We start from the raw sequence: 26,940 nt of genomic DNA, 5'->3' as shown, positions 1-26,940 counted from the left end.
GATTCACACATGAGTTTTTCCAAGCCTCTTGGATCAGCTTGGTATGCTCACCCTACAGAAGCTTCAACAAGCACAAACCCTTTGAAGTGTAGCATCACAACCTCTGCAGCACTCCAAAGGTGCTCTCAAACTTTAAACACCAACAACTAATCTTTTTAACAAATAAAGACTAAAATAATGTCTAAAGCCACTGCTAACAGACTGAGATCTGCTCATCCCAATAATTACCAAACATACTCTGTATCAAGGAAGATTAAATAGTCAACAGGAAATTATATACAGCAAGCAGTCAACAGGAAAAAAATTATACTGCCAACAGTCAAATGGAAAATCTGGCATAATACTAAAGCCTGCAGATATAGTTCCTACATCATCTATACAATCCTATATCAAGAAGCAAAGTTATACCTGAAACTAAATAACCAAGTTACTTGCACTTTATGATTAAGGGATTCTTAACCAGGGGTTATCCCTGGGTAAGAACTCCTGTCTCTGGTGGAATAACACAAGGATGCCCACTCCCTGTATGACTGTACGCACTAGACATTGAACTATTCGTTCAAAAAAACCAACACTAGCTTAAAATCCAGATGAATATTATTTCTATAACTATGCTTTATAGATGATCACTCATTCTGCATATGCAGATAATGTCATTAATGTCATATGCAATAAAAAAAATTCAAAAACTTCCAAATTGTTCCCAAGCTGCATACAGAAACCTCTGAGTCAAAATGAACTTAGGGACTTCTCAGACCAAAAATTCTATACAATCTTATATCAAGAACTGATGGGCAAGAGTTTCAAGGCATATACCCCAGCATCCCAACCTACTAGGAGAATGAACTGAACTCAACTGAACTGTGTGTGTGTACGCGTGCACTAAATAAGGGGAAAGAGTTCTAATAGTTAAACATGTGCCAACAGGTGTATTACACCGGCACACTTAGAAAGTGCTTACCCCTTCCTAGCGAATTTCTCCCAAGAAATATAAGCATCCATCTCTGTTTTCACCAAACAGTGCAAGAAAGCATTGTTTGTGAAAATGAAAAAAAAAAAAAAAAAAAACACCCTTCACTCATAATTTGCCCATCACTAAAAAATAACTATTCAATTCAGCCACGTTAGACTCAACTTTGGAAGACAACATATTCTAATAATTAAGAACATGCTACCAAAGGCAAACTTCACAAAATCTAATCTGCTGCTGCTTAGCAAAATTTTATATTCATGTCCCCTTGTTCTAGTACCAGATGAATATATTTCCCTCATTCATTTTACTTATTCCTTTAATGTCCTTAAATACTTCTGTTATTTTCATTTTTTTTTTTTTTAAGTTAAAAATTTTTTAAGGTTTTTTTTTTTTTTTTCATTTAAGTAAGGCCTCCAAATCTTGATATAGCATTCCAAAAGTGATCTCATTGCGATAACATCCTTCTTCCTGCCAGCAAAGCTCCTATAGATCCCTGATAATACACTCTGAGTCAACTCTGAGGAATCCCACACACTACGCTAGTCCACTATAAAGAATGTCCATTTTTTATTGCAGTTTCCTTTTAATCAGCCAGCCCATGATCCATTCAAGAATTTCCCAGTAATCTCAGCACACTCCAGTTTGTACAGTAGTCTTGTGTGACGGACCAAATCAAAAGCCTTACTAAAATATAGGTATACAATATTGAAATCAAAATGTAACATAACTGTAACAAATAATGATAGAGAGATGTTAACTGCAACCTGCATACAAGCACAAAAACCAAATTAAAACTACATAACAGAAAAAATGAAAAAAATAAAAAATACCAAAGTCAGCAAGGATCAGCACTCACTCAAGGAAACACAGCCACTTGCACTAGCCATGAGACAATACCAACATTCCCAAAGAAGAAAAATAAAACAAAATAAAGTTAAGATACTGTACTTAGAGTGATGGAGGTTACTTCTCTTTCAGTACCTCTCAAATTCAATTTTCAGAAATCACCAAAACTTACTTTTTAAGTTTACAGAGCTGGAAAAAGTTGCACGGAGCCATATCTAGCAAGTATGGAGGTAATCTCACTTGTGGAATACCTTTTATTTTAGCAAACTACCAAACCAGCTAGCAGGAGTGGTGGATATACTTGGCTGTGACACACCTTATTCCCAAATATTCAAATAAAACAGTCTGAAATGTAAATATCTACTTGTTCTTTCTGTCATTTCAATTTTTTCTGAATGAGGGAGTCCAGAACTGTCACTGCTTTTGAGAGACATTTGTCAATTTAAAATGAAACAAAAAACTTGTTCATAGCTCATTATCAATATTCACGTGTATTACAGTTTGCATATTTTATTTGATACTATTATCAGGCTTCAGCACAAATTGCAAATGAATGTCAGTCCATAAAGTGCAGGGATATGATGCAATACTTTTTTCCAATTAACCAAATACCCAAACAAACTCCTGGTTGGAAAAGTCCTACTCGATTCACATTTAAATTTTTTAAAAAATTTAATAACTAATTTTAAGAACAAGACCTTATAAGTCTAACTGATAAATGTTAAAATTTTCAGATTTAATAGAAATCGTATATTGTAAAGAAACTTACTCCTTCCTTTGCTGCAGCAAGCTGATATTCTGCAGCTACTTTTTTTGAATTATAATGTCGTAATTCAAGTTCATGAGTCATTTGCAACCAATGTTGGAGAATGAGTGGAGCAGCCCAAGATCGAGAATCTAATGCTTTTTCTGCTAAATGAAGTTGTTCCTTTGTTTGCTGAAGCTGTTCTTCTAATTCTTGAACACGCAAGCTGGAACTGTTCTGTGTCACACCTTCCTTTTGCTAGACATATAAGAAAATACTTCTATTATAAATAAGTGCATTCTCTAGCATATGACTGAAAATGATGGTTTTAGTTAATTTTAGTTTTGATCAACAATCTATATGGAAGCATTCACCACTTTTTAACGGTTCTCATTAGACTATGTATATCTTAGTGCATTTGCATCATTTATACACAGCCAATTATAGATTAGCAAATTTGCAATAGCGGCATCGTTTAAGTTAAATCTCATATTGTGAATACCTTCACGACGAGTTGCCATGGCATTGCACTACTTCGAATAAGTAACGCTTCACACCGAAGGAGAAGACTGTTGTTACTTATTCTCAGCAGATACCACCGCCCAGACAGCACAGGTATTCACAATATGAGATGTAACTTAAACGATGCTGCTATTGCAAATTTGCTAATCTATAATTGGTTGTGTATAAATGATGCAAATTCACTAAGATATACATAGTCTGACTCTTTCGCAGCTTGAGCCATAAGCCCTTAATGCATTTGGTTCTCATTAGTTAAAAAATTTAGTTTAGACAATATAAAACTAAGAATGTACATATGATATTAACTCAAATTCTACATGCCTTCTGAATCCTTAAAATCAGTCAACACCTGATACTTGAAGCAAAGAAAATCATGAAGTACTTTCTCATCTATTCACTTCTCCACCTTCTATAGTGTGCACTGATTTCATTTTTGCCAGTACAGAGCATTCAAAATCATTTTCTCCTTGTCAGTACTGGTCACTCAAATGGATCAATGGCACAGTAAATAATAAATCCCACATGTTTTCATTACAGTTGTATGACGAGCATGATCTCACTGATACTAGTTATAGGTAAAAATCCAACCCCTTAATGCCTTTGGTCATCGAACAGACGCTGATGACTACTTTAACATTTTAAATTTCACTGAAAGCATATAATCTTTTTTTATTGATTAACATAACTATATACTTTGAAAAATAAAATATCTTTACTTTAAAAAATATATAGGTGTGTTTATAACTACAGTTAGTCCCTGACTTACATAAAATTTTTTATATATACATACTAACTGACTCATATTTCTGTTCACTGACTTTTTTTTTTTGGATTGTAAAATTAAAAAAAAATAAATAAATAATAAGCAATCAATAATGACAAACAGGGCATGCACAAATTGCACAAGTGAGATACCAAGTAACAAGTTTACAAAGCTTAAAAATAGGAATGAAGAGAAGATTCTGAAAATTTGTTTTTTATATGACTGAAGATTTCATGGAAGGGGAAACATATTTCAGCATAATAACATAAAGCCCACATAATTCCAGCTATCGGTATTATTACAAATGCAATTAGATCTGAGTATACTACCATTTATTATAGAAATGCACTAACAGAAAAGCCTAATAAACCAAAAACTACAAATTGTTTTATAGCTTTAGTAAAATGTGAGCTCGTGCAAAGTAATAATACATAGTATTTGATTTTTATGGTGCAAGGGATATATAGTATGTTTTAACCCTGTGAAGTTCTTTAGAGAAAATTAGAAAATAATAAGGATGCACGAAAATAGTCAAACATTAACAAATATAAAAGAGAATGGGCCTGTGGCGCTGGTTTCCATGGTTTAGAAGAAGAGAATATAGCAGAGCCAGTGGGAGCAGTAACTAAGATAAATTTAATAAGTTTTAATACAAGTAGCTATCGGTCGATGCTCAGGCCACTAGTAGTGTGATCGCTTTCCAACCAATATCGGACCGCCTGGCAGTCCTTACTGTCAAGGGCACCATCAAGACCCATATTATCTCCGCCTATGCGCCAACTGAGACTAGCCTGGACCCGACCAAGAATGACTTCTACAACCAGCTCCAACATACGCTGGATTCAATTCCGCAGACAGAAGTGATCATCCTCGCAGGAGACTTTAATGCCCATATTGGCGTGGACAGATCTGGTTGGGAAACAACAATGGGCAAGTTTGGCCATGGGAAGATCAATGACAATGGCTTACGTTTGTTGTCCTTTGCCGCATCTAACAACCTGATCATTGGAAACAGTCATTTCCAGCACCCTCAAAAACATCAACTTACATGGCAAAATCCATCTGGCAAGGACTCAGCAATCCTGGACTACATTTTGATCAATGCCAGATTTCGCTCATCACTCATGGACGTTCGTGCCATGAGGGGACCTGATTGCGGATCTGATCACTACCTCATCCGGGCTAAGGTGCAGCTCAAACTACGGCATGCTAAAAGATCATCTCGGTCAGCCAAGCTGGACTGGAGGCAGCTAATGAATGCTGCCAACAAACAGGCATATCAGATCGCCCTATCCAACCGCTTCGAGATGCTGGCCGTGCCCGAGGATATAAATGAAGAAGAAAAGCAGATCTCTGATGCCATCCTGGAATGTGCCAAGCCCCTATGTCCACCTGCCCGACGTCGAACGCAACCATGGATATCAGACGAGTGCCTCGACCTCGTGGACAAACGGAAACAGGCAAAGTTGGTCGACTTTGAACGGTACCGGCAGCTAAACCGAGAAGTCCGACAAAGAATGACAGCAGAAAGAGAAGCATACTGGAACCAAGTGGCAGACGATCTTGAAGTGGCGGCATCCAAAAACGAGTACCCGCACTCTCTATCGCACCCTCAGATGTCTGAGTGGAAAGACCAAATTGACTAGTGACAACATCAAGAATGCTGATGGGACCTTCGTGCGATCACCATCCGAACGCCTGCAACGGTGGAGTGAATTCTTCAAGGCTTTGTATAATCACGACCCACCTCAGGGACCGCCAGCAACAGCACTCTCGATCGACCCCCCTGAGGTCTCCATGGTCGATGTTGAGCCTACAGTAGAAGAAGTGAAAGCAGCCATACAATCCCTGAAGCATGGCAGGGCACCAGGAGTGGACCAAGTCACCACAGAAGCGATCAAAGCCGGGGGAGATGTACTGCTTCGCCGACTACACTCACTCCTCAAAACCATCTGGTGCACTGAACAAATTCCGTTAACATGGAGGAAAGCCATTATCGTACCGATCCACAAGAAAGGTGATAACCGGGACTGCAAGAACTACCATGGCATCAGCCTCCTTTCCATCATCGGAAAGGTCTTTATGAAGATCATCCAGTCAAGACTGCAAAAACATCGCAAGCAAACCAGTCGAGAAGAACAGGCAGGATTTAGACCCGGGCGAGGATGCTGTGATCAAATCTTTGCCATTCGTCAGCTGATGGAGGAGAGGATCCGGTGTGGACAGCGAACCGTCATTGTTTTCATTGACTTTAAGTCTGCTTTCGACTGTGTCCACCGGCCTGCCTTATGGAAACTACTAGAGGTTGAACATGTACCTCAAAAAGTCATCACACTCCTCCAAACTGCATCCAACGGTTTAACCAGCCAGGTGCGCATCCAGAACGATTTATCAGAGGAATTTACCATCCAAACTGGAGTCCGCCAAGGGGATGTAGCCTCCCCATTGCTTTTCAACATCGTGGTCGACGCCATTATGAGGCAAGCATTCAGAAATAGACAGGGCATACAATATGACAAGGATCACTATGTGACTGACCTGATGTTTGCTGATGATAGTGCTATCCTTGCCGGTAACAACGCTGAAGCCACGGACATCCTCTACGACACTGCCCGCATTGCCCGGCCATACGGTTTGAAGATCAATGCTGGTAAGACAAAGGCCCTGACAACAGATGGGTCGCAAGCCACCATCTATCTCGAAGGCGTCCAGATCGAGCAAGTGCAGGACTTTAAATACCTTGGGTCGCTGGTCCAGGAGAAGAAAGTTGCATCCACCATGGAAATCCACAGCAGAATTGGACAGGCGGCCACTGCGTTCGCCTCGCTCAAATGGTGTCTGTGGAAGAGGACCAACATTTCCACAAAGACTAAAATCCGACTCTTCCGGACTTTGATCCTGCCCATTCTTCTTTACGGATCGGAAACATGGATTTGTCTCAAGTTAGATTTGAACAAACTTGAGGTATTCCAAATGCGATGCCTGCGGCAGATCTTGGGCATCTCTCTTCGCGACCGCATCACTAATGATACCATCCGCGCCAGATGCCAACAGCAACCAACCATTGCCGACCAAATCCAGAAGCGAAGGCTCAGATGGTTTGGCCACGTAAGTAGAATGGGCACGAACAGAATACCATCCACACTCCTTTGGAGACAACGACCCACCCAATGGAGCATCCAACGGACCGCGCCTAGGAAAACGTGGGCCAAGCAAGTGGAAGATGACTTGAAGAGCCGACGTCTCGACCTTAACCAGGCCAGGACTGAAGCCATGGATCGTAAGGTATGGAAGAACATCACCGAGCAAGTCCGAAACCCTGCGGCACCTACAGCAGCATACTGGTTGCGTGGCCAACCGCCTCCCCCAGCTGCCAGCTAAGGACCAAAGAAGAAGAAGAATACAAGTAGCTTTCGGGTTAACAAACCAGTTCCTCAGCAAGAAAGGTACATACATACAAAAATGCAAATATAACATAAAACGTTAGGAATGGAATATATTATACTAAATATGCTGTGTGATCAGATGACTGGGAGACCGCAAACATGAGTGCAAGAGTATTCAGTCATTCACTAGGCCAGAACCCGGCGTGCATATGGGATTGCTGCCAGCGTTTGTCGTGTTTCAAAACTACTGACTCCAAAATTGGGTGTAGTCTTGCACCTCTACTGCAATTTAAAAAACTTTGTGCCAGTTGGATGTGCAATAGTGAGGTGATCAACCAATCTTGACACTACTATCACTGCCTATGGTTAGAGTCCCTAAATATATCCAGCTGCCACAAAGTTTTAAATCACAGTAGAGGTACAAGACTACACCCAATTTTGGAGTCAGTAATTTTGAAACACGACAAATGCTGGCAGCAATCCCATATGCATACCGCACTCCAACAACAATCGCCCGATCTGGCCTAGTGAATGATTGAACACTCTTGTGCTCGTGTACGCATTCTCCCAGTCATCTGATCATGCACAGCATATTTAGTATAATTTATTCCATTCCTAACATTAAGTTATGTTTGCATTTCTGTATGTATGTACCTTTGTTGCTGAGGAAGGGGTTCATTACAACGAAAGCTACTTGTCTTAATACAACAAGTAGCTTTTGGGGTAACTTATTTAAATTTAATTTAGTTACTGCTCCCGCTGGCTCTGCTGTATTCTCTTCTTCTAAACCATGGAAACCAGTGCCACAGACCCATTCTCTTTCATCTCATATTATGACCTTCATGCATACAGTACTTGTGTTGAACTTCAGAAGTCCTTCATCTTACTAGCCCGGAACAAGCAGCATTTACGCTTCATGCACAGATGCAAATCGCATCGCATCATTCCCAAAGACTTCCATTACAAAGCTCCCTTCAACCACACTCGTATGAAATGTGCCTGCTTCAACTTTGGTCTCCAAACCTTGAAAGTGTGGATTGGCTACCTCTGCCTCAAACTACAGAGAGCTGGCTTCAACAAATCCAGACTCATGCAGGAGCTAAGAGGTTTGATCTCCCCATCAGCATTCTCAAGGCTAATTCACACTCTTTGATGCTAGGCCAACCATGTGTCAGCCGCTTACCACTCTCCCTAGCAACGTAAGTTCCTTATTTAACCTAATCAGAGAGACTCACACTTCAAGAACACACATGCATCCTACTGACAACACTAATTTTGTCCTAAATCTTAGCAGCAAACAATTGACCTCCAATCAGACCGATCTTCACACCTCCAGTATGAAGTTTGCCATTCTACCATCGAGACCGCCATCACACAAATTGCCACAGGAGTGGAGGCATCCTTAGCCCACCTCCCTGTAGAGACTACTAATGACATCCGCTTCGAGATGGCTCCTGTTTTTCAGCGTGCATGGCTTGCTAACCCCAACCTCAGCCGACAACACTCTGCTCTTAACTCCATTAAGAAAGACCCCCATTGTCGTCCTTCCCGCTGACAAAGGACACAGCACGGTTGTACTGGATTGTTCAGAATATTTGAACAAGGCTCTCGCCCTCTTGCTACATTATAATGTCTACAAACCTGTACATGACCCACCCATCAAGGGGCGATTGAAGTCAAAGGTTAACAAGGTGGTTTACGAGTGGTTCAAATTGGGGAAGATCTCAAGATCAACACGTTAGCAGTTGTCGGCCACAGGCTGCCAGCTTATGTACCTGCCAAAGGTACATAAGCCTAGCATCCCTCTCTGGCCCATCGTCTTCTGTTGCAATTTGCCAACCTACATGCTATCAAAACACATCGCTTGTCTCCTAACACCCAAAGTGCTATAGGCCTAATGACCCTGATGAGTATAATAAGAAACTGTACAGGGAAATAGATTGGGCCAGTAAATCAGAGAGTCTTATAATGGGGGATTTTAATTTCCCAGATATTGACCGGAATTTGGGAGCTGGTCACTCACACACTAGCAAGGCTTTTGTGGATTTATTGGATGATTGTTTTCTACATCAGCATGTTAGGCAACAAGAGGGAGTAATACTCTTGATTTGATTATCAGTAAACAAAGAAATGAAAGAGGTGAAAGACTTGTGGAATTTGCAGAATCTCAAGGACTGTCAGTAATGAACACTTTTTTCAAGAAAAGGGTGAACAGAAAGTGGACATGGAAGAGTCCATTATTACAACTTTTTGAAAGTGATAAAGCCCAAGAAACCTATAGGGAAAAAGAAATCCAAAGAAGAAAAAATTAGTCAAGAAACACTTGTCATGATGAACCGAAGACGACAAATGAAAAGCAAGAAAAACACTGACAGGGAGAAAATTGAGTATACTGAGTTATGCAAAGCCATTAGAAAGAAACTCTGAGAGGACATAAGAAGATTTAACACAAGAAAAGTAGAACAAGCATTAAGGGAAAACAAAGGATTTAAATCAGCAGCCATGAGCAGTAATACAGAAAGACAAATGATACTGAAACTGAAGAATAGCAATGGTGTACTTATAAACAGCAGAGAAGGCATAATTCAAATAGCAGAAGACTACTATAGAGAATTATTCAAGGAGCAGGGGAATGATGCCAGCAGTGGGGAAGATGGATTGCAAAGTAGCAACACATACGACATACCCAATATTCTTCCTGATGAGGTAGAACAAGCATTGAAGAAAATGAAGAATCAGAAAGCCCCGGGGGAAGATGAAGTTACTGTAGAGTTGTTAAAATTGGGAGGAAGAGACATAACACAAAAACTGGCAAGGCTCTTCACAAAGTGCATTAGAAAAGGTGTGACGCCTAAGCAGTGGAATAATGCAATCATAGTTTTGCTGCATAAGAAAGGAGATAAATCAGAAATTGGAAATTATAGACCAATTAGCTTGTTATCCCACATCTACAAGTTGTTCACAAGGGTCATTACTAACAGATTAGAAAGAATACTTGATGAGAATCAACCGAAAGAGCAAGCTGGCTTTAGGACAGGATTCTCAACTATGGATCATCTTCATGTAATATCACAGCTAATGGAGAAAGCAAATGAATATAAAACACCATTATGCCTGGCATTTGTGGATTATGAAAAGGCATTTGACTCCATACAGCATAAGGCAATGTTTCGGGCACTGGAAAGACAAGGCATTGATACCCCATATACAGTAATACCCCGACTTACGCGAACTCGGAGTTACGCGGTTCTTGATTTTTTCGTTTGGCAACGCTGCCGCCCACTATCTTCAAGGTCGTTTTTCATATGTTATCGATATACGGTGCGACGGCGGAGATTAAGAGCGAAAGATGAACAAAATTCAACTTTGCTGCTTTTATGTTTTTTATATCAGTGAAGGGGAAACACATTTCACCATAATAACGTAAAAACCAACACAATTCCAGCTATCGGTATAATCGCAAATGCAATTAGATCGAGTTTATTACCAGTTTATAACAGATTTCACTAGCAGAAACGCAACTGGATTTTTATTGTTTTATGGTAGTAACCCCTAGAAATGTGAGGTGTTAATAGTGTATCTCTGCCTTTATGGTGTTGTTTATTCAGTTGCTACATGCGCGCAGCTTTGTTTATGCTTATCAAGCGTGCCAAATCGTTTTGTAATTGTGCTTTATTCCCTAAAAATGAGTAAAATACTTAATTAAAAGGTGTGAAAAGGAAGCGTCCTGGTGAAGACACTGCAGATTCAGAGAGAAAAAGAAAAGCAATTATCGATAAACAGAGGCGGACTGGATCAAAAATTCTTACCCGGGAAAATTTATAGTGGCCTCACACTATGGTTTATGGCCAAAATCACACTGGCCCACCGGAGTTTTCCCGGTAAGGCTTATGGCCAGTCCGCCTCTGTCGATAGAGAAAAAATATGAAATTGTGAAACGCTTTGAGCGAAATGAAAGACCATGTGATATTGCACGTGCTACAGGCCTAAATGAAGCAACGGCAAAAAGCACATGACAATTGCAAACTTGACAGGTTGAAAATTGAAAAGGGCTCAATTGTAAAGGGCTTAAAAATTTTAGAAAACATATTTTAGACTCCAACGAAGAACGCGTTATAGCTACAAAGCAAGGAATAAAAAAATTATTAGCTTGCTACGAAGAAATTCTGCGTGAAAAAAAGAACGCGCTGTGTCGTCAGACGAATTTGATTTTATGAAGCCATCGACATCGAAATAACTTTTTAACGTAAGTCATTTGTTTTTTTAATACATATTTTGAATTAATATGTATAAAGAACTGAAATTTTGTTAATATTTTTCTTCTAAACTAGTGTTTTTGTTAGTCCTTGGTCCCAATTAAGCAAAATTTATATGTATTTATATGCAAAGTTGTACCCCGACTTACGCGATTTTCGTCGGACCCACCTATCGCGTAACTTCGGGGTATTACTGTATTATGATTTTGAAGAAAATATACGAGAGTGCTACCTCCTTTATTAGACTAGACAAAGACAGTAGGAAATTTAAAATTGAGAAAGGAGTTCGACAAGGAGACACAATATCTCCGAAGCTGTTTACTGCTGCCCTTGAGGAAGCTTTCAGAAGATTAGACTGGTCGCAGAAAGGAGTCAATGTGAATGGAGAGTACCTAAACCATTTACGATTTGCAGATGACATTGTGGTCATAAGCCACGATCCCAAAGAATTAGAGGAAAATCTTAATCAGTTATGCACAGGTAGTAAGGATTTTGGACTAAAGATGAATATGGCTAAAACAAAAGTAATGATGAACAAGTATGCCACAGAAAGGGAAATAATGATTGAAGGAGCAGTAATTGAAAAGGTGGAGTCATATACTTATCTGGGACAAGTTATTAGCTGTAATAATGATAGATGGCTGGAAGTCAAGAGAAGAATAAATTTTGGATGGATAGCATTCAGGAAATATAGTCACATACTGAAGAGCAATATCCCAGTTTGTCTGAAACGTAAAATAATGAACCAATGTATACTCCCCACCATGACTTATGGAAGTGAAACTTGGGCACTCACCAAAAGAATGGAAGAGAAGCTGAGAACTACACAGCGAAGAATGGAACAAATCATATTGGGAATCAGACTGTTAGATAAGAAGAGAAACACATGGATTAGGCAACAAACTCAAGTAAAGGACATTCTTATCAAAACTAAAGAACTAAAATGGTCTTGGGCAGGACACATAGCTCGAAGACATGATGACAGATGGACTAAGAAAATAACAGAATGGTATCCAAGAGCTAGAAGAAAACCTGGAAGACAAAGGCGGAGATGGATAGATGAAATTCATGAGTTTGTGGGTAGTAAATGGATGGCCAGTGCTCAAAACAGAAGGAACTGGAAAGTTGCTGGAGAGGCCTTCATCCTGCAGTGGATTGAAAATGGTTGATGATGATGATGATGAACCATACTTCAAACATTAAGAATCTGCAGATAAATGAACCACTAGGTGGCAGTGATCACAGTGTGCTGAAGTGAGATTTACTCAAAGAGGTAACTACCATTAGGAGTAAAGGGAAGGGTTATTGCTTTCGTAAAGGTGACTACGATGGACTGAGACAGTATTTAAATTCTATACAGTGGGACCAACTGATGATGTTACCAACAGCAAATTCAAAATAGGAAGCATTCAAAGAACTTATCTTGGAAGCTACTAGGCTTAACATACCAACTAAGAAATATTGTTCAAGGTGTAGGCCTAAATGGATGTCAGATGAACTAAGGAGACATATGGCAGAGAAGAAAAATGCATGGGATACAAACAAATTAACACGTGACACAGAAGCCTATGATAGATACAAATTGATCTGTAACCAAATTACAAAGGAGGTTAGGCAGGCGAAGGCAGATTACGAGATATCTTTGGCAAGGGATGCAAAGAAAAACAGCAAAGAGTTCTTTACTTATGTAAACTCTAGAAGGAAGGGGATGAATCAGATTGGTCCACTTGATATCGATGGGTCAACTGTTGATGATCCTGCTCAGGTAGCTAACAAACTAAATGAATATTTTGCATCGACATTCACACATGAGGAGTTATTCAGCGAGGGGAATGCCAGAGGTGAAGTAAACTCTGGCAGTAAGCTAGAGAATCTTGTAATAACAGAGTAAAGTGGAGGAGAAATTGTTGAAGATAAACACAAGAAAGACACCTGGGGTGGATGGGATCTATCCAGTTATGTTAAAGGAGGCAGCAAAGGAAGTAAGCAAACCCTTAGCCATAATTATGAAAGCTTCCTTGGACTCAGGGGAGGTACCCATGGACTGGAGATGTGCAAATGGGACCCCAATTCACAAAGGAGGATCAAAGACTGACACAAGTAATTATAGACCTGTGAGTTTAACTTCTGTTCCCGGAAAATTAATGGAGGCACTGGTTAAAGAAGCACTGCAGGATCATCTAGACAAGACTTCAGTTATAGCTCGGACACAGCATGGTTTTGTTAAGGGGAAGTCTTGCCTGACCAATTTGATTGGATACTATGATGCAGTAACAAAAGAACTGGATGCAGGGAATAACTTTGATATTATATACTTCGATCTTAGAAAGGCTTTTGATACTATTGCACATGGATTGGTTGGTTTGAGTTTTATTGGCGCATCAGCAACTGAGGCTATTGCACATGGAAGACTGCTGCACAAATTGGAGCAGTGTGGCATTGGAAACAAATTGCTGCTATGGATAAAGGGGTGGTTGAGGGGGAGAAGACAGAGAGTGGTAATCAATGGACACCACTTATCGTGGACTAATGTTATTAGGGGAGTCCCTCAGGGTTCAGTATTGGGTCCATTATTGTTTTCTGTATTTATAAATGATATTGAAATGATGGTATATCAAGCTTAATGTCGAAGTTTGCAGATGATACAAAGGTTGGCAGGTTTGTCAAGGACACTACTGACCCTATGCTGCTGCTGCTGCAACAGGATCTGGAAAGGTTGAGCAAATGGACTGAGAGGTGGCAAATGAAGTTTAACATTGACAAATGTAAAGTACTACATATGGGAAACAGCAACCCCAGAGCAACGCATCAACTGTGGTACTACACTGCAGTGGTAGAGAATGAAAGGGACCTGGGGGGTGGTTGAGCAGGCAGATATGAAGTTCTCTGAGCAGTGCAGACGGGCTGCAAGAGTAGCTCATGGTGTATTGTCAATGATATATAGGAATTTTTCTAGCAGGGATAAGGAGGTGATTATTCCCTTGTATAAGGCAATGGTCAGACCACACCTAGAGTACTGTATACAGGCCTGGAGGCCTCATTTCAAGAAGGATGTAGAGCTGCTGGAATGAGTACAGAGAAGGGCAACAAGATTAGTGAATGGAACAAAGAGGTGCTCTTACGAAGAAAGGCTTAAGTTTTGCAAATTACAGTGTCTGGAGACTAGGCACCAGCAAGGTGATCTGATAGAGGTGTATAAAGCCTTGAATGGTTTAAGCATGCTCAATGCTGATGGGATTCTTCCTCTTGCTCAGAAAGGGCATAAATTCAAATTGAAGAAAGACAGATGTAGGATAGACGTGTGGAAATTTGCCTTTAGCCAGCGGGTGGTTGGTTGGTGGAACAGACTTCCATCCCTTGTCGTGGAAGTTGATAGCCTAAATAAGTTTAAGGCTCAGCTGGACAGGTATTTCGAATGAACAGAGGGGTGAAGTGGAAGTGGTTATTTTTTATTTATTATTTATTTATTTATTTTTTTTTTTGTTTTGGCTGATGCTGCATAAGCTTGCTTTCTTGCATCAAATGCCTCTACTAATGCTAATGCTAGTGGGAAATACTGTCCACACTGTTTCCAACAGCAAGGAGTTCATCTCATCAAACATCTTACAGTTCCTGATGACAAGATCATCTTATCCTTTGATGTTGTCTCCCTATTTACCGGGCGCCTCCGTAGCCAGGTGGGAAGGAGCAGCAGTGCGTAGCACACGCTTCTTGATTAGACCGGGTTCGAGCCCGTCACCACCAAATACGGAGGATGCGGAAAGGTCAGGGAATGACCACCGCATATTCCCGGAGCAATATGGCCTTAGTTGCTAATGCTCCTAAAAACCAAATAACAACAACAAACAACCCTATTTACCTCCATTCCAGTCCCAACAGGCTGTCGTATGTGCCAGACAGCTTTTAGAGAATGACCCTAGCCTATCGGACAGAACATCACTATCTACGGAAGATATCTGTGCGGTCCTTAACCTGTGTTTGTCAGGCAGTGTCATCACATTTGGTGATTCTCTCTCTACAAACAGATATATGGTATGGCTATGGGAGCCCCGTCAGCTCTGTCATTGCCAACTTCGCAACGGAGGAGTGAGAGGAATGCATATTCCTGAACCTGCTGGTACCAATCACCATGTGGTGCAGGTATGTGAATGATATTTTCACCGTCATCCCCCAAGGTTCAGATGCACCCCTGTTAGAGTACCTCAACTCCCTATCCCTCACCTTCATCCAGTTAACTTTGGAATTGGAAGCGAACTGGATACTTCCTTTCCCAGATGTTTTGGTGAGGCGAGTGGGCTCTCGTCTGGAAACCTCAGCATACTGTAAACCAATGTGCTGCGGGCAATTCACAAACTACAGGTCAGCCCATGCCTCTTGTCATCTAAACAGCACTGCATGTGCTCTACTCCCTCAAGCTTGGAGCCATTCCAGCTCAGAAGAAGCCAGGCGCACCGAGATTTTTAGAATAAAGGCTGACTTCACCAACTGTGGATACCCAGCCCATGTGTTAGACAGGTGCTTACTACAAGCACAAGAACTTGCAACTCATCCAAGGCCCTCGTCTCCTAGTGACAATGACAGTGTACCTACTGCTTATATTCTGAATTACCTGGGTGTCTCAGACCAGATTTCTAAGATCCTGCGTGAGTACCACATGAAATGCATACAACTTCCTGGTAGGAGTCTACGATCTCTGGTCTCAAGATTAAAAATGCCCATCGCCCCTCTCTTACGCAGCGGTATTGTATACCAGATTACTTGCCATGATTGTTGCAGCTGCTATGTAGGGGAAAGCTCCAAACATCTTCAGGACCGCCTCGTGGAACATGACAGGTCCATCCGCCTAGGTAACTCTGAGCACTCTGCAATCGCAGAACATTTTTGGTCAACTCATGATGACCTAACACCCAGGAGCAACAGTGGTGATGGACCAATGTTGACACTACTATCACTGCTTATGGTTCGAGTCCCTAAATATGTCCAGCTATCACAAAGTTTTAAATCGCAGTAGAGGTACAAGACTATACCAAATTTTAAAGTTAGTAATTTTGAAATACGACAAATGCTGGCAGCAATCCCATATGCACGCCGCATTCCAACAACAATCACCCGATCTGGCCTAGTGAATGACTGAACGCTCTCGTGCTCATGTACATGGTCTCCCAGTCATCTGATCACACACACACACACACAGCATATTTAGTATAATATATTCCATTCCTAACATTTTATGTTATATTTGCATTTTTGTATGTATGTACCTTTCTTGCTGAGGAACTGGTTTGTTAACCCGAAAGCTACTTGTATTAAAACTTATTAAATTTATTTTAGTTACTGCTCCCACTGGCTTTGCTATATTCTCCTCTTCATTATCACATGGAATTTAGATTTGTCAGTATCAACAGTGAACACAATAATAAAGGACAAAGACAGAATATGTGAAGCAGTGAAGGAATCAGAACCAATGAAGTCAACTATAATAACCAAGACTAGAACAGGACTAATAAGCAGGATGGAAAAGTTATTTATTGTACAGATGGAAGACCAGATCCAAAAACACATCCTTAAAGCCTCCACCTCATCAAAGCAAAGGCTCATGCCATTTTTGAGAATCTTAAGAAAAGCAATGATACCGAAACCACCTTGGTTTCGGTATCATTGCTTTTCTATCATTGCATATCAAACCAACTAAGTCATGGTTGGTTTGATATGTTCCATAAGAGAAGCGGATATCATAACGTTGCCATAAGTGGTGAAGCAGCAAGTGCAGATGGTGAGGCTGCCAAAAAATTCAAGGACAAATTAGATGAGATTATAAGAAGTGGTGGGTGGTTATTTGCTGCAACAAATATTTAATGTGGATGAGACTAGCCTTTTTTGGAAAAAAAAAGACCTAGTACGACTTATATTTCTATTGAAGAAAAGACGATGTCTGGGTTTAAAGCTGCCAAAGACAGGGTAACGCTCTTAGTGGGTGGTAACATAGCAAGTTTTAAACTTAAACCTTTAGTGGTTTATCACTCAGAAAACCCATAGGCTTTTAAGGGCATTGACAAGAAATGGCTTCCTGTACACTTCAGGGCTAACTCAAAGGCCTGGGTGACAACAACCATGTTCGAAGAATGGTTTCTAAATGTGTCCCTGAAGTTTAAAAATATTGCTTACAAATGTCAGTGTCTTTTAAGGTATTAATGCTCCTTGGCAATGCTCCCAGTCATCCTAAATATCTAGATGATCTGCACGACAATGCCAAGATGGTATACTTTCCTCCAAATACGACTTTGATTCAACCAATGGACAAGGGAGTTATCAGGGCAGTCAAAGCTTATTACGTACGGACAACATTTTCTGAGGCTGTAAATGCAACAGAGCAAGAGAAGATGGATCTGCGGCAATTTTGGAAGATGTTTACATCCTTGATGGAATGTGCAACATTTCAAGAGCCTGGAATGATGTGACAACAACTTGTATGAGCAGAGTTTGGAAAAAACATTCTGGCTTAACAACAAAGGCTTCAGAACAAAGATGAGTTGATATCTTCTGTTACCAAAGAAATGTAAACTTAGCCCAGGAGGACAAAGATGTAGACGAAATGTAGCACAGTCCTTAACCTGTGTTTGTCAGGCAGTGTCATCACATTTGGTGATTCTCTCTACAAATAGATATACGGTGCGGCTAGGGGAGTCCCCATCAGCTCTGTCATTGCCAACATCGCAATGGAGGAGTGAGAGAAATGCATATTCCTGAACCTGCTGGTACCAATTACCATGTGGTGCAGGTATGTGGATGATATTTTCTCCATCATCCCCCGAGGTTCAGATGCGCCCCTGTTAGAGTACCTCAACTCCCTATCCCCCTTCATCCAGTTCACTTTGGAACTGGAAGCGAACTGGATACTTCCTTTCCCAGATGTTTTGGTGAGGCGAGTGGGCTCTCATCTGGAAACCTCAGCATACCGGAAACCAATGTGCTGCAGGCAATTCACAAACTACAGGTCAGTGTGGACGAAAGAGGTGAAGATTTAACAAAAGATCTAGCCCAGCTGAATGCGCAGAGTTGAGGAGCAAGGGGAAAGCTAAATCCATTGAGGAATCAAAACAACCCAAGAAGCAGTTTAAATTAAAGGAAACAGCAGAAGCATTTCACAAAATTTAGCAAGGTCTCTCTCTATGATTGATAGAATGGATGAAACACCGAACATTTCTTGAAAATAGAAAGAAAAGTTTGAGATTGTTTATAGCAAAATTTTTATGTAGAGAAAAAAAAAGCATATGAAAGGGATGAAGATCGAAGAGTTCATGTTACATACTACCTCCCTCCATGACATCTACTCAGCCTACAACACCCTGTGATTAATGTTATTTGTTATTTATGTTATTTTTTTGGTTTTTATGAGCATTAGCAACTAAGGCCATATTGCTCCAGGAATATGCGGTGGTCATTCCCTTGACCTTTCCGCATCCTCTGTATTTGGTGGTGACTGGCCCGAACCCCGGTCTAATCAAGAAGCGTGTGCTACGCACTGCTGCTCCTTCCCACCTGGCTACGGAGGCGCCCTGTGATTAATGTATCTTATTAATGCTTCAGGTACGTTTAAATTGCCTTCAGTTCATCACCTGACTTTGATTCATTATGTGGTTTTAGACAAATTTTCTTAAATATGTACACTTCGGTTCTGATTCCCTTAGTAGCCCTTATAAAGCCTACATGGCATGCAAAATACATATCAGTTTTTACAGCACAATAATATGGGCTTTTTCCTTCCTTTTGTTTTCTTTTCTTATGTGCAACACTGCGGCTACTTGACGCTGTTCCCTGATAAAGTTTTTAATTTTTATGGCATATAACTATTTTAATTCATTCTTCTGAGAATACTATGTGGTTTTAGTAATTTTGGCATATCAGGCATATTGTACCAATATTTTATTAGTCATTCCAGAGTTACAAAAAACTCGACTTACATAAGAAGTCCTGGAACGTATCTCTTGCATATGTCAGGGCCTTACTGTACAATTTTTTTAAAAAATAATTTTGTGTGAAGTGGTCACAATGGGTGATTTTTTGCAGATTTATAAATTTATAATGTGGGCACATATCAGTATATTCCATTGGATTTTTTTTGTTTCTAGTTAACAATTCTGTGCTCACCTTAATTCTGCATTATCATATTTTCTAAATTATAGTTAAAAAATTTATTATAATTAGTTGCAACAGTAAAAACTGTAAACAAAAAAAAACAAGAAAAAAAATTAAAAAATGAAGTTTTCCAACCTTCTATTAGCTTGGTAATTTAGCCCATAATTTTCTTAATTCATCATAACTTTTAGGATATTAACATCCTTTCACCTATCTACTACACTTCTTTTTTAACTATCATCACCCTTCTAGTTACTGGCACTTTGTGTAACTTTCACAAATATCCATTTATGCACACTTTATTCAATATATTAATACAAACTGATAGTTACTTTTGCATCCTTTAATGCTGTATATATACAGGGTATCTCAAAAATAGGATACAAACGTTTAGGGGAGGTAGGTAACATCTAAAAGGAATGTGAATCGCATAGGAACCCATAACCGGAAACATCACGGGAAAATAGTAGCAGAGTCACAAGAAGCAGAAATGACACAAGACAGTAATTAGTGGCAAACATTTATTTGACATAATATTAACAATGGAGTACGAGATGGATGCATTTCATGATGTTACAACAGATGCTCGAAGGTTCCACCATGAGACGCGATGCATGCGTGACACCGATGCAGCATGGATTGACGGACACGGTCGAACACACCTGGAGTTTCTTTGACAGTAGCAGCAGCGCAGATGAGTATCACCACGAGATCCATTTCCTTCTCCACAGGCGATTCATACACAATAGATTTGAGGGCCCCCCACAGAAAGAAATCAGGTGAGCGTGGGGGGCCAGGCAACGGATCCACCACGGCCAATCCATCGACGCCCAAAACACCTGTTCAAATGGTCACGAACAGGCCTTCCATAATGGGCAGGCGCCCCATCATGTTGAAACCAAATGTTGCGTCTCACATTTGCTGGAACATCGTTAAGTAACCCTGGTGTAGAACTTGTTCAAGAAAGATCCGATATTTAGCAGAGTTCATGCGGGATGGTAACAGGTATGGGCCGACTAAGCAGTCACCGACCATACCTGCCCACACATTTATTGCGAAGCGATGTTGTGGGTGCACACCGTGTGGGCCCTCTGCTAATCCATACACTAGGTGCATGTCTGCCAGCTCACAGTTCGTATATCGATGCATGCTCTTCGTTATTTTCCCTCTAGCGAACTGATGAACAGTGCCGTGTACAGACTTACGGTGACGTTTCCGGTTATGGGTTCCTATGCAATTCACATTCCTTTAGATGTTACCTACCTCCCCTAAACGTTTGTGCCAATATTTTTGAGACACCCTGTATATATATATATATATATATATAAAGTTTGTAGATATAGATAGAGAGGAATGGAATAGGTAAAAGGCTAAGGGAACTGAAATTTCTAACTGCGGAGAATAAGGAAGGGACAGAAGGTAATAAGTAATTAATGCTGTGTATCCTATGATTTCAATACCTTCTTTGGCCAGCCATGGAAATCAAAAGTAAAAACAGCAAAAAGTAAGGCCTCTGTTTCTGCCATGAAATATATGCAGCACATGGTAGATTTGAAAGGCCAGTATAGAAGATTAGGGCTAAAATTTAAATTATAAAGCTTACGTATATTTCATGGCTGACCCGACAGAGGCGAAAATCAAAGTGAAAGGTTAAAATGAAAGAGGATAACTTACTGAGGTCGAGTTGGTATATGAATGAGGAGAGGGAGAGAAGGTCTGTACTGCAGTGGAGAGTCACGAAAAAGTTTCAAATAAGTCTGATCCAAAGTATTTATAGTATTTTCTAGCAACCCTGTCTGTAAGAAAAAGTTTCAAATAAGTCTGATCCAAAGTATTTATAGTATTTTCTAGCAATCCTGTCTGTAAGAAATTGGAAAAAAGTAATTTAAGGAAATTAAAATTCACTAGCTACCCCAGGTGTCAGAAATTTGAAACTGTAAGTTAGAGAAAATAGTCTAAATTAAATTTAATTAAAATTACGAATATATATTGGGGGTACACATGAAGTAGTACTTCCAGTAGGAATAAAAAGCTTACAAAGTAGCAATAAATAGTCGCTAAACTTTGTTTAAGCGAGAAAAATGTATTGCAGCAGAAAAAGAGCATCTCGATATCGTGTTCGGTAAACTAATGGCTCACAAGAAATAAAAATATAGAATGGTAGGAAAGCGTAAAGAATACAGAAGAAGGAAATAGATTATGCTCGGGCAGTTCAGGGTTGCTATTCCTGTTCATATAGTAGGACCCTGAACATAGTTCTGGGAATATACTTCCAGTGTTTAAGTCAGTTATGTATGGTATATAAATTATTAAGACATATGAAATAATAAAAATAGGAATGGTAAAAATAAAAATACTCCTTGGTTAGCCCAATCGGTGGGTACAAGTTTTCTAAGTTGTAAGACACCAAAGAGGCTAGGAGTACAGACTATACAATATGTACAAGCCTAGCAGCTATAGAATATCAGTTAGCCGTGATATCATTATTATTAGCTATATGATGCAAGGAAGCCTGGTGCAAGGAAGCCTGAAGCTTAAGCTGCATCAAAAAAAAAAAAAAAAGAAAAAATTCTGAATTACCAAGAAAGAGAAAAATGATGATATCCAGCTGAGGACCCTGGGTGTGCCAAGCCCATACTCACCAGATGTATTATTGATATCAATTGTGCAGTTAATCAACTTTTTATGTTTGATAATAAGGAGTGCTTTTTGATATGGCAATACAGGTAGGTTGTAGGAAACTGGTTGTCTAGAAGTTTATTGTAGAGATTTCTGATATTAACTATCAATTTTTTGCTATTGCATATAGTGGCTATCCTGATACATTGAGACAGAATGATATTAGCATGTACCTTTTTGGAGATATTAGAATGCCATTGTGTTGTTGTTGTTATTTGGTTTTTAGGAGCATTAGATCTAAGGCCATATTGCTCCAGGGATATGCGGTGGTCATTCCATGACCTTTCCTAATCCTCCATATTTGGTGGTCACGGGCTCGAACCCTGGTCTAATCAAGAAGCGCGTGCTATGCACTGCTGCTCCTGCCCACCTGGCTACGGAGGCGCCAATGCCATTGTGTGAAGTTAAATATATTGAAGTTGAAAGCTTCACGTTTATTGGGTATGTTGACTGTGGTCTGAGAGTTATTAAGATCTATATCTAAATCAAGGTTGCAAGGTTATTTTTATTGTTTTTTTTCTACAGTGAGTTCTTCAGAGTATATATTGGCAAGATCTTGTGAGAAGTTTGGGCAATTTTCTACAAATAAATTGTCTATGTATCTAAACATACAGATTTCTGGAGGCGGTGAAGTTTCAGACCAGTATAGGTATAGATTGGCAACGATGTAACTAGCAGGGCTACCCATAGGGATACCCATAGTTTGTTGGTAAACTGTTTTACCATCAAAAATGTAATAATTGGAAATGCACAAACTGATTATATTGTTCCAATATGTTGGTTTTCAGTCTATTATATGTTTGTATTTATTATAGAGATTGTTTAAGACAGACTTCAAACTAGCTTTATTAATACTGGTGAATAGACTATGGAAATCAAAGGTTTGTATGTGGGATATATACAGTCAGTCCTCGTATAACATGTGTTTACACTACACGAATATCATACACTATTTATAAATAGGGGAACGATATCTTATATAACACGAACCGAATTCGCTTATGCATGATTCGCCTTTGTGTTTACAAGAAATGGCAGTCGAACGCAGAATCACCCGAACCGAACACAACACGATAGGAATGAAGAGAAGATTCTGAAAATGTATTTAAGTTTTTTATATCATGAAGGGGAAACACATTTCACCATAATAACGTAAAAAACAACATAATTCCAGCTATCGGTATAATTGCAAATGCAATTAGATTGAGTTTACTACCAGTTTATAACAGATTCCACTAGCAGAAAGGCAACTGGAAACTGTTTTATGGTAGTAACCCCTAGAAACGTGCTTTAGTAAAATGTGAGGTGTTAATAGTGTATCTCTGCCTAAACGGTGTTGTTTATTCAGTTGCTACACGCACGCAGCTTTGTTTATGTGTATCAAGCGTGCCTCCTCATTTTGCTTTATTTTGCTCTGCTTGATTCCCTAAAAATGAGTAAAATACTTAAAAGGAAGACACTGCAGATTCAGAGAGAAAAAGAAAAGCAATATCAATAAACAGAGGCGAACTGGGTCAAAAATTCTTACCCGGGAAAATTTATAGTGGCCTCATACTATGGTTTATGGCCAAAATCACACCAGCCTTCGGCCCACCAGGATTTGCCCGGTAAGGCTTATGGCCAGTCCGCCTCTGTCGATAGAGAAAAAATATGAAATTGTGAAACGCTTTGAGCGAAATGAAAGACCATGTGATATTGCACGTGCTACAGGCCTAAATGAGGCAATGCCGAGAATTACAAAGAATGCAGAGAAAATAAGAACTTTCATAGCAGGAACAACTCAAAATGCAATGAAAATCCATTAGATTAAGACACAAAGAATTGGAAGAGATGGAACGACTGTCATCTGTTTGGATAGAAAATCAAACAAAAAACAAGTTTGCTTATGATAGAAGCAAAAGCATTAGCAATATTTTATTACATAATAAAATACGTAAGTATTTTATTACGATTATTTATTGTGTTTGGTAATGATTAGATTACAAATGTGTGTTCAATTCTGGGTGGTCGGCACCTAACCCTATTTTTCCCATTGGGCCTGTTGTTTATATTGCCCGAGGGTTTCTAGGAACACAATTATCGTGCTCTACGAGGACTGACTGTACTGCTATTATGCAAGGCTTCTAAAACAGGGATATTGTTGGTGATAATCCTGCTGTCAGGTACAATGTTAATGATGGGTTTTAGTAACTGTTCTAAAGTTTTACCAGGTTTATGTGCATAGCTGCTCTTGCATGAAGGAATAAATCTGAAATCTATTGGGTTCTTATGAAACTTGGGTATGAAATATATATATATATATATATATATATATATATGGAAAACTATAATTATTAATATTAAGTTTTAATTTTTTGTTGATAGCTATTAACTTTTTTGTTATGATATTGCAGTTATGGTCACAGGCTTGTATGTTTCACTAGAATTGAGTTCAGAATTTAATGTATGAAAGCAAAAAGATTTACATATGAAAACATAGTTGTTGGCAGCTTTGTCAACCAGCGTAATGATAAACTGGTTATGCAGCTCTGATAATTGTTTTTTAAGGTTGGAGATATTGCAGTTGACAGTGGTAGGCGGAAATCCATATGATATTAAAGTTTTATAATTATTAATTTTGATGACACCGTATTTACCCACATACAGAAAGCTTCAATAGGTGTGTTATATTTATAAGCTAGCACGAAGCAGTAGAGTTAAGGAGGTCCTGATATATGAAGATCAGTGAGGTGAACAAAAGGGTGCTCTTTCCAAGAAAGATTTCAGTTCAGGAGATTGCAGAATCTGGAGACTTAGGCACCTGTGAGGTTATCTGATTGAAGTTTTTAAGGTCTTGAATGGATTGAGTATCAATGCTGATGGTATGCTTCCTCTTGCAGTGTCATAAATTCAATCTGAGGATAGACATGCATAAGTTTGCTTTCAGCCAGTGGATAGTTGGGGGAAACTTCCATTTCTTGTTGTGAAGTGTGTATTTTTAATAAATTCAAGGAAGAACTAGACAAACTATTGGAGCGAATGGACAGATGATGTATGAAGGCTGTTTTCTTGCAAACTAATACTGATATTATGATATTTTCTTGCTAAATTAGATTCCTACTATACCTTTTTGGACTACAGATTAAATTATTAATCTTTCTCTATCTCAAAACTTTTAGGGATTTTTGCTTTCTATACTCTGATATGCTTATGATCATTCCCTTATATAAGACTATTCAGCTTAGTACAACGTAGCCTCATCATTTGGTCTACCGTATACAAATTTTATCTTTATTCTTTTTGCCACCGCCTTGTTCAACGCTTTTTATTTATCTATGAAAGGTAGTGTGTTTATTTTTGTAATTTTGTATGACTTTATCATGGTAAAGTCCTACTATTCCAATCGCATTTCTTTTTCCAACGCTAATTTTAAATTATCTCCATACACTTGTGTTCTAAATACGACAGTAGGGGGTCACTATTTTGCATTTCTTCACAGCTATTAAGTCCGTTACGCTGCTATGAATTGCTTCATTATGTATATATATATTGCTAATGTGTTGAAGTTAGTGTGCAATCATCTACTCTACTGAATATCTACACTTCATCTCGCCGCCTTTTTCCTTCTACTGTGTATATTTTTCCCATCAGCTTATTTGTGCTACGCATTTCTTGAAAACTCCAGGTATCGTTCAATTCTTATTATACTTTCGGTTTCATTTTATATTTGTTTTCGACCTACACCATTTTTCCCTTACAATACAAGCATTTGGTATTAGCTCCCTTTTATACTAACACTTACATAAGCCAGAGCCCTTACTATAAGGTTGGGCTTCACAACCCCAGCAAAGCAAGCTCAGTGTTATTTAATAACTTTTTCTTTGCTTTTTATCTTTCTGCTGTCTATTTCTACCATTCTTCCCATTCATAAAACTATTAGTGTATACGAGGGTGATACGAACGTTCATACTATCCTACGTCTATTGCTATTTTTCATCTTTATTTATCTATACTATCTAAGGATTATCTATTTATCTAAGGAAAAAATACTCCTTTTTCCCTTCCCCATCCTCAATTTAATACCTCACCCAATACCATGTGCTTGTTCCAAATTTATTTATTGAACTACTGAATTCCAATCTACACAATTACATCCTTTAACGCCTATACTAAATTCTACATATTTATATTAACCATATTTGTTCTAACTTAATCCTTATTTTCGCTTTAATAAATTACACTGTGTTGGTACTACCTTGTCCATACGGTATCAGTAAATGCTAATTTTATTTTCAATGCTTTTTGGCTATTCACTTTTCTTCTACTACTATGGACAAGAATAGAAACAGTTCCTGATATATGGTCATATGAAGTCCCCTGATGAGATATCTGATCATGTATCAATATTTGTTGCAGCTAACATCAGCTTAGACATTCTTGCCTTACCTATATTTGACCATCACCTAAATATGTTCCCCCGATATCTGATGACAGCTGTACCACTTTTTATTTTATTGGTATTTTGCTGTACTAATTTTTCTTTATAGTTCTCCAACCTTCTATTGGCTTAGTAATTTAGCCCATAATTTTCTTAATTCATCATAACTTTTAGGATATTAACATTCTTTCACCTTTCACATATCTACTACACTTAT

General features: G+C 39.1%; 1 protein-coding gene across 1 annotated transcript in view; it reads right to left on the bottom strand.

Annotated features, from left to right (window-relative positions):
• The window catches only part of LOC150089184 (stromal interaction molecule homolog), a 112,352-nt gene that overhangs the window by 22,395 nt on the left and 63,017 nt on the right, over window positions 1-26,940 (bottom strand). The window contains exon 9 of the mRNA XM_090389670.1: window positions 2,589-2,822. Within this exon, the coding sequence (XP_090245796.1) occupies window positions 2,589-2,822 (234 nt within the window). The remainder of the gene's footprint in view (window positions 1-2,588; window positions 2,823-26,940) is intronic.

This window comes from Mastigoproctus giganteus, chromosome 2, assembly GCF_048544385.1.
Source record: "Mastigoproctus giganteus isolate SK-2022 chromosome 2, ASM4854438v1, whole genome shotgun sequence".
NCBI classification, from domain to species: Eukaryota; Metazoa; Arthropoda; class Arachnida; order Uropygi; family Thelyphonidae; genus Mastigoproctus; species Mastigoproctus giganteus.
This window is presented reverse-complemented; position numbering and strand designations above follow the sequence as displayed.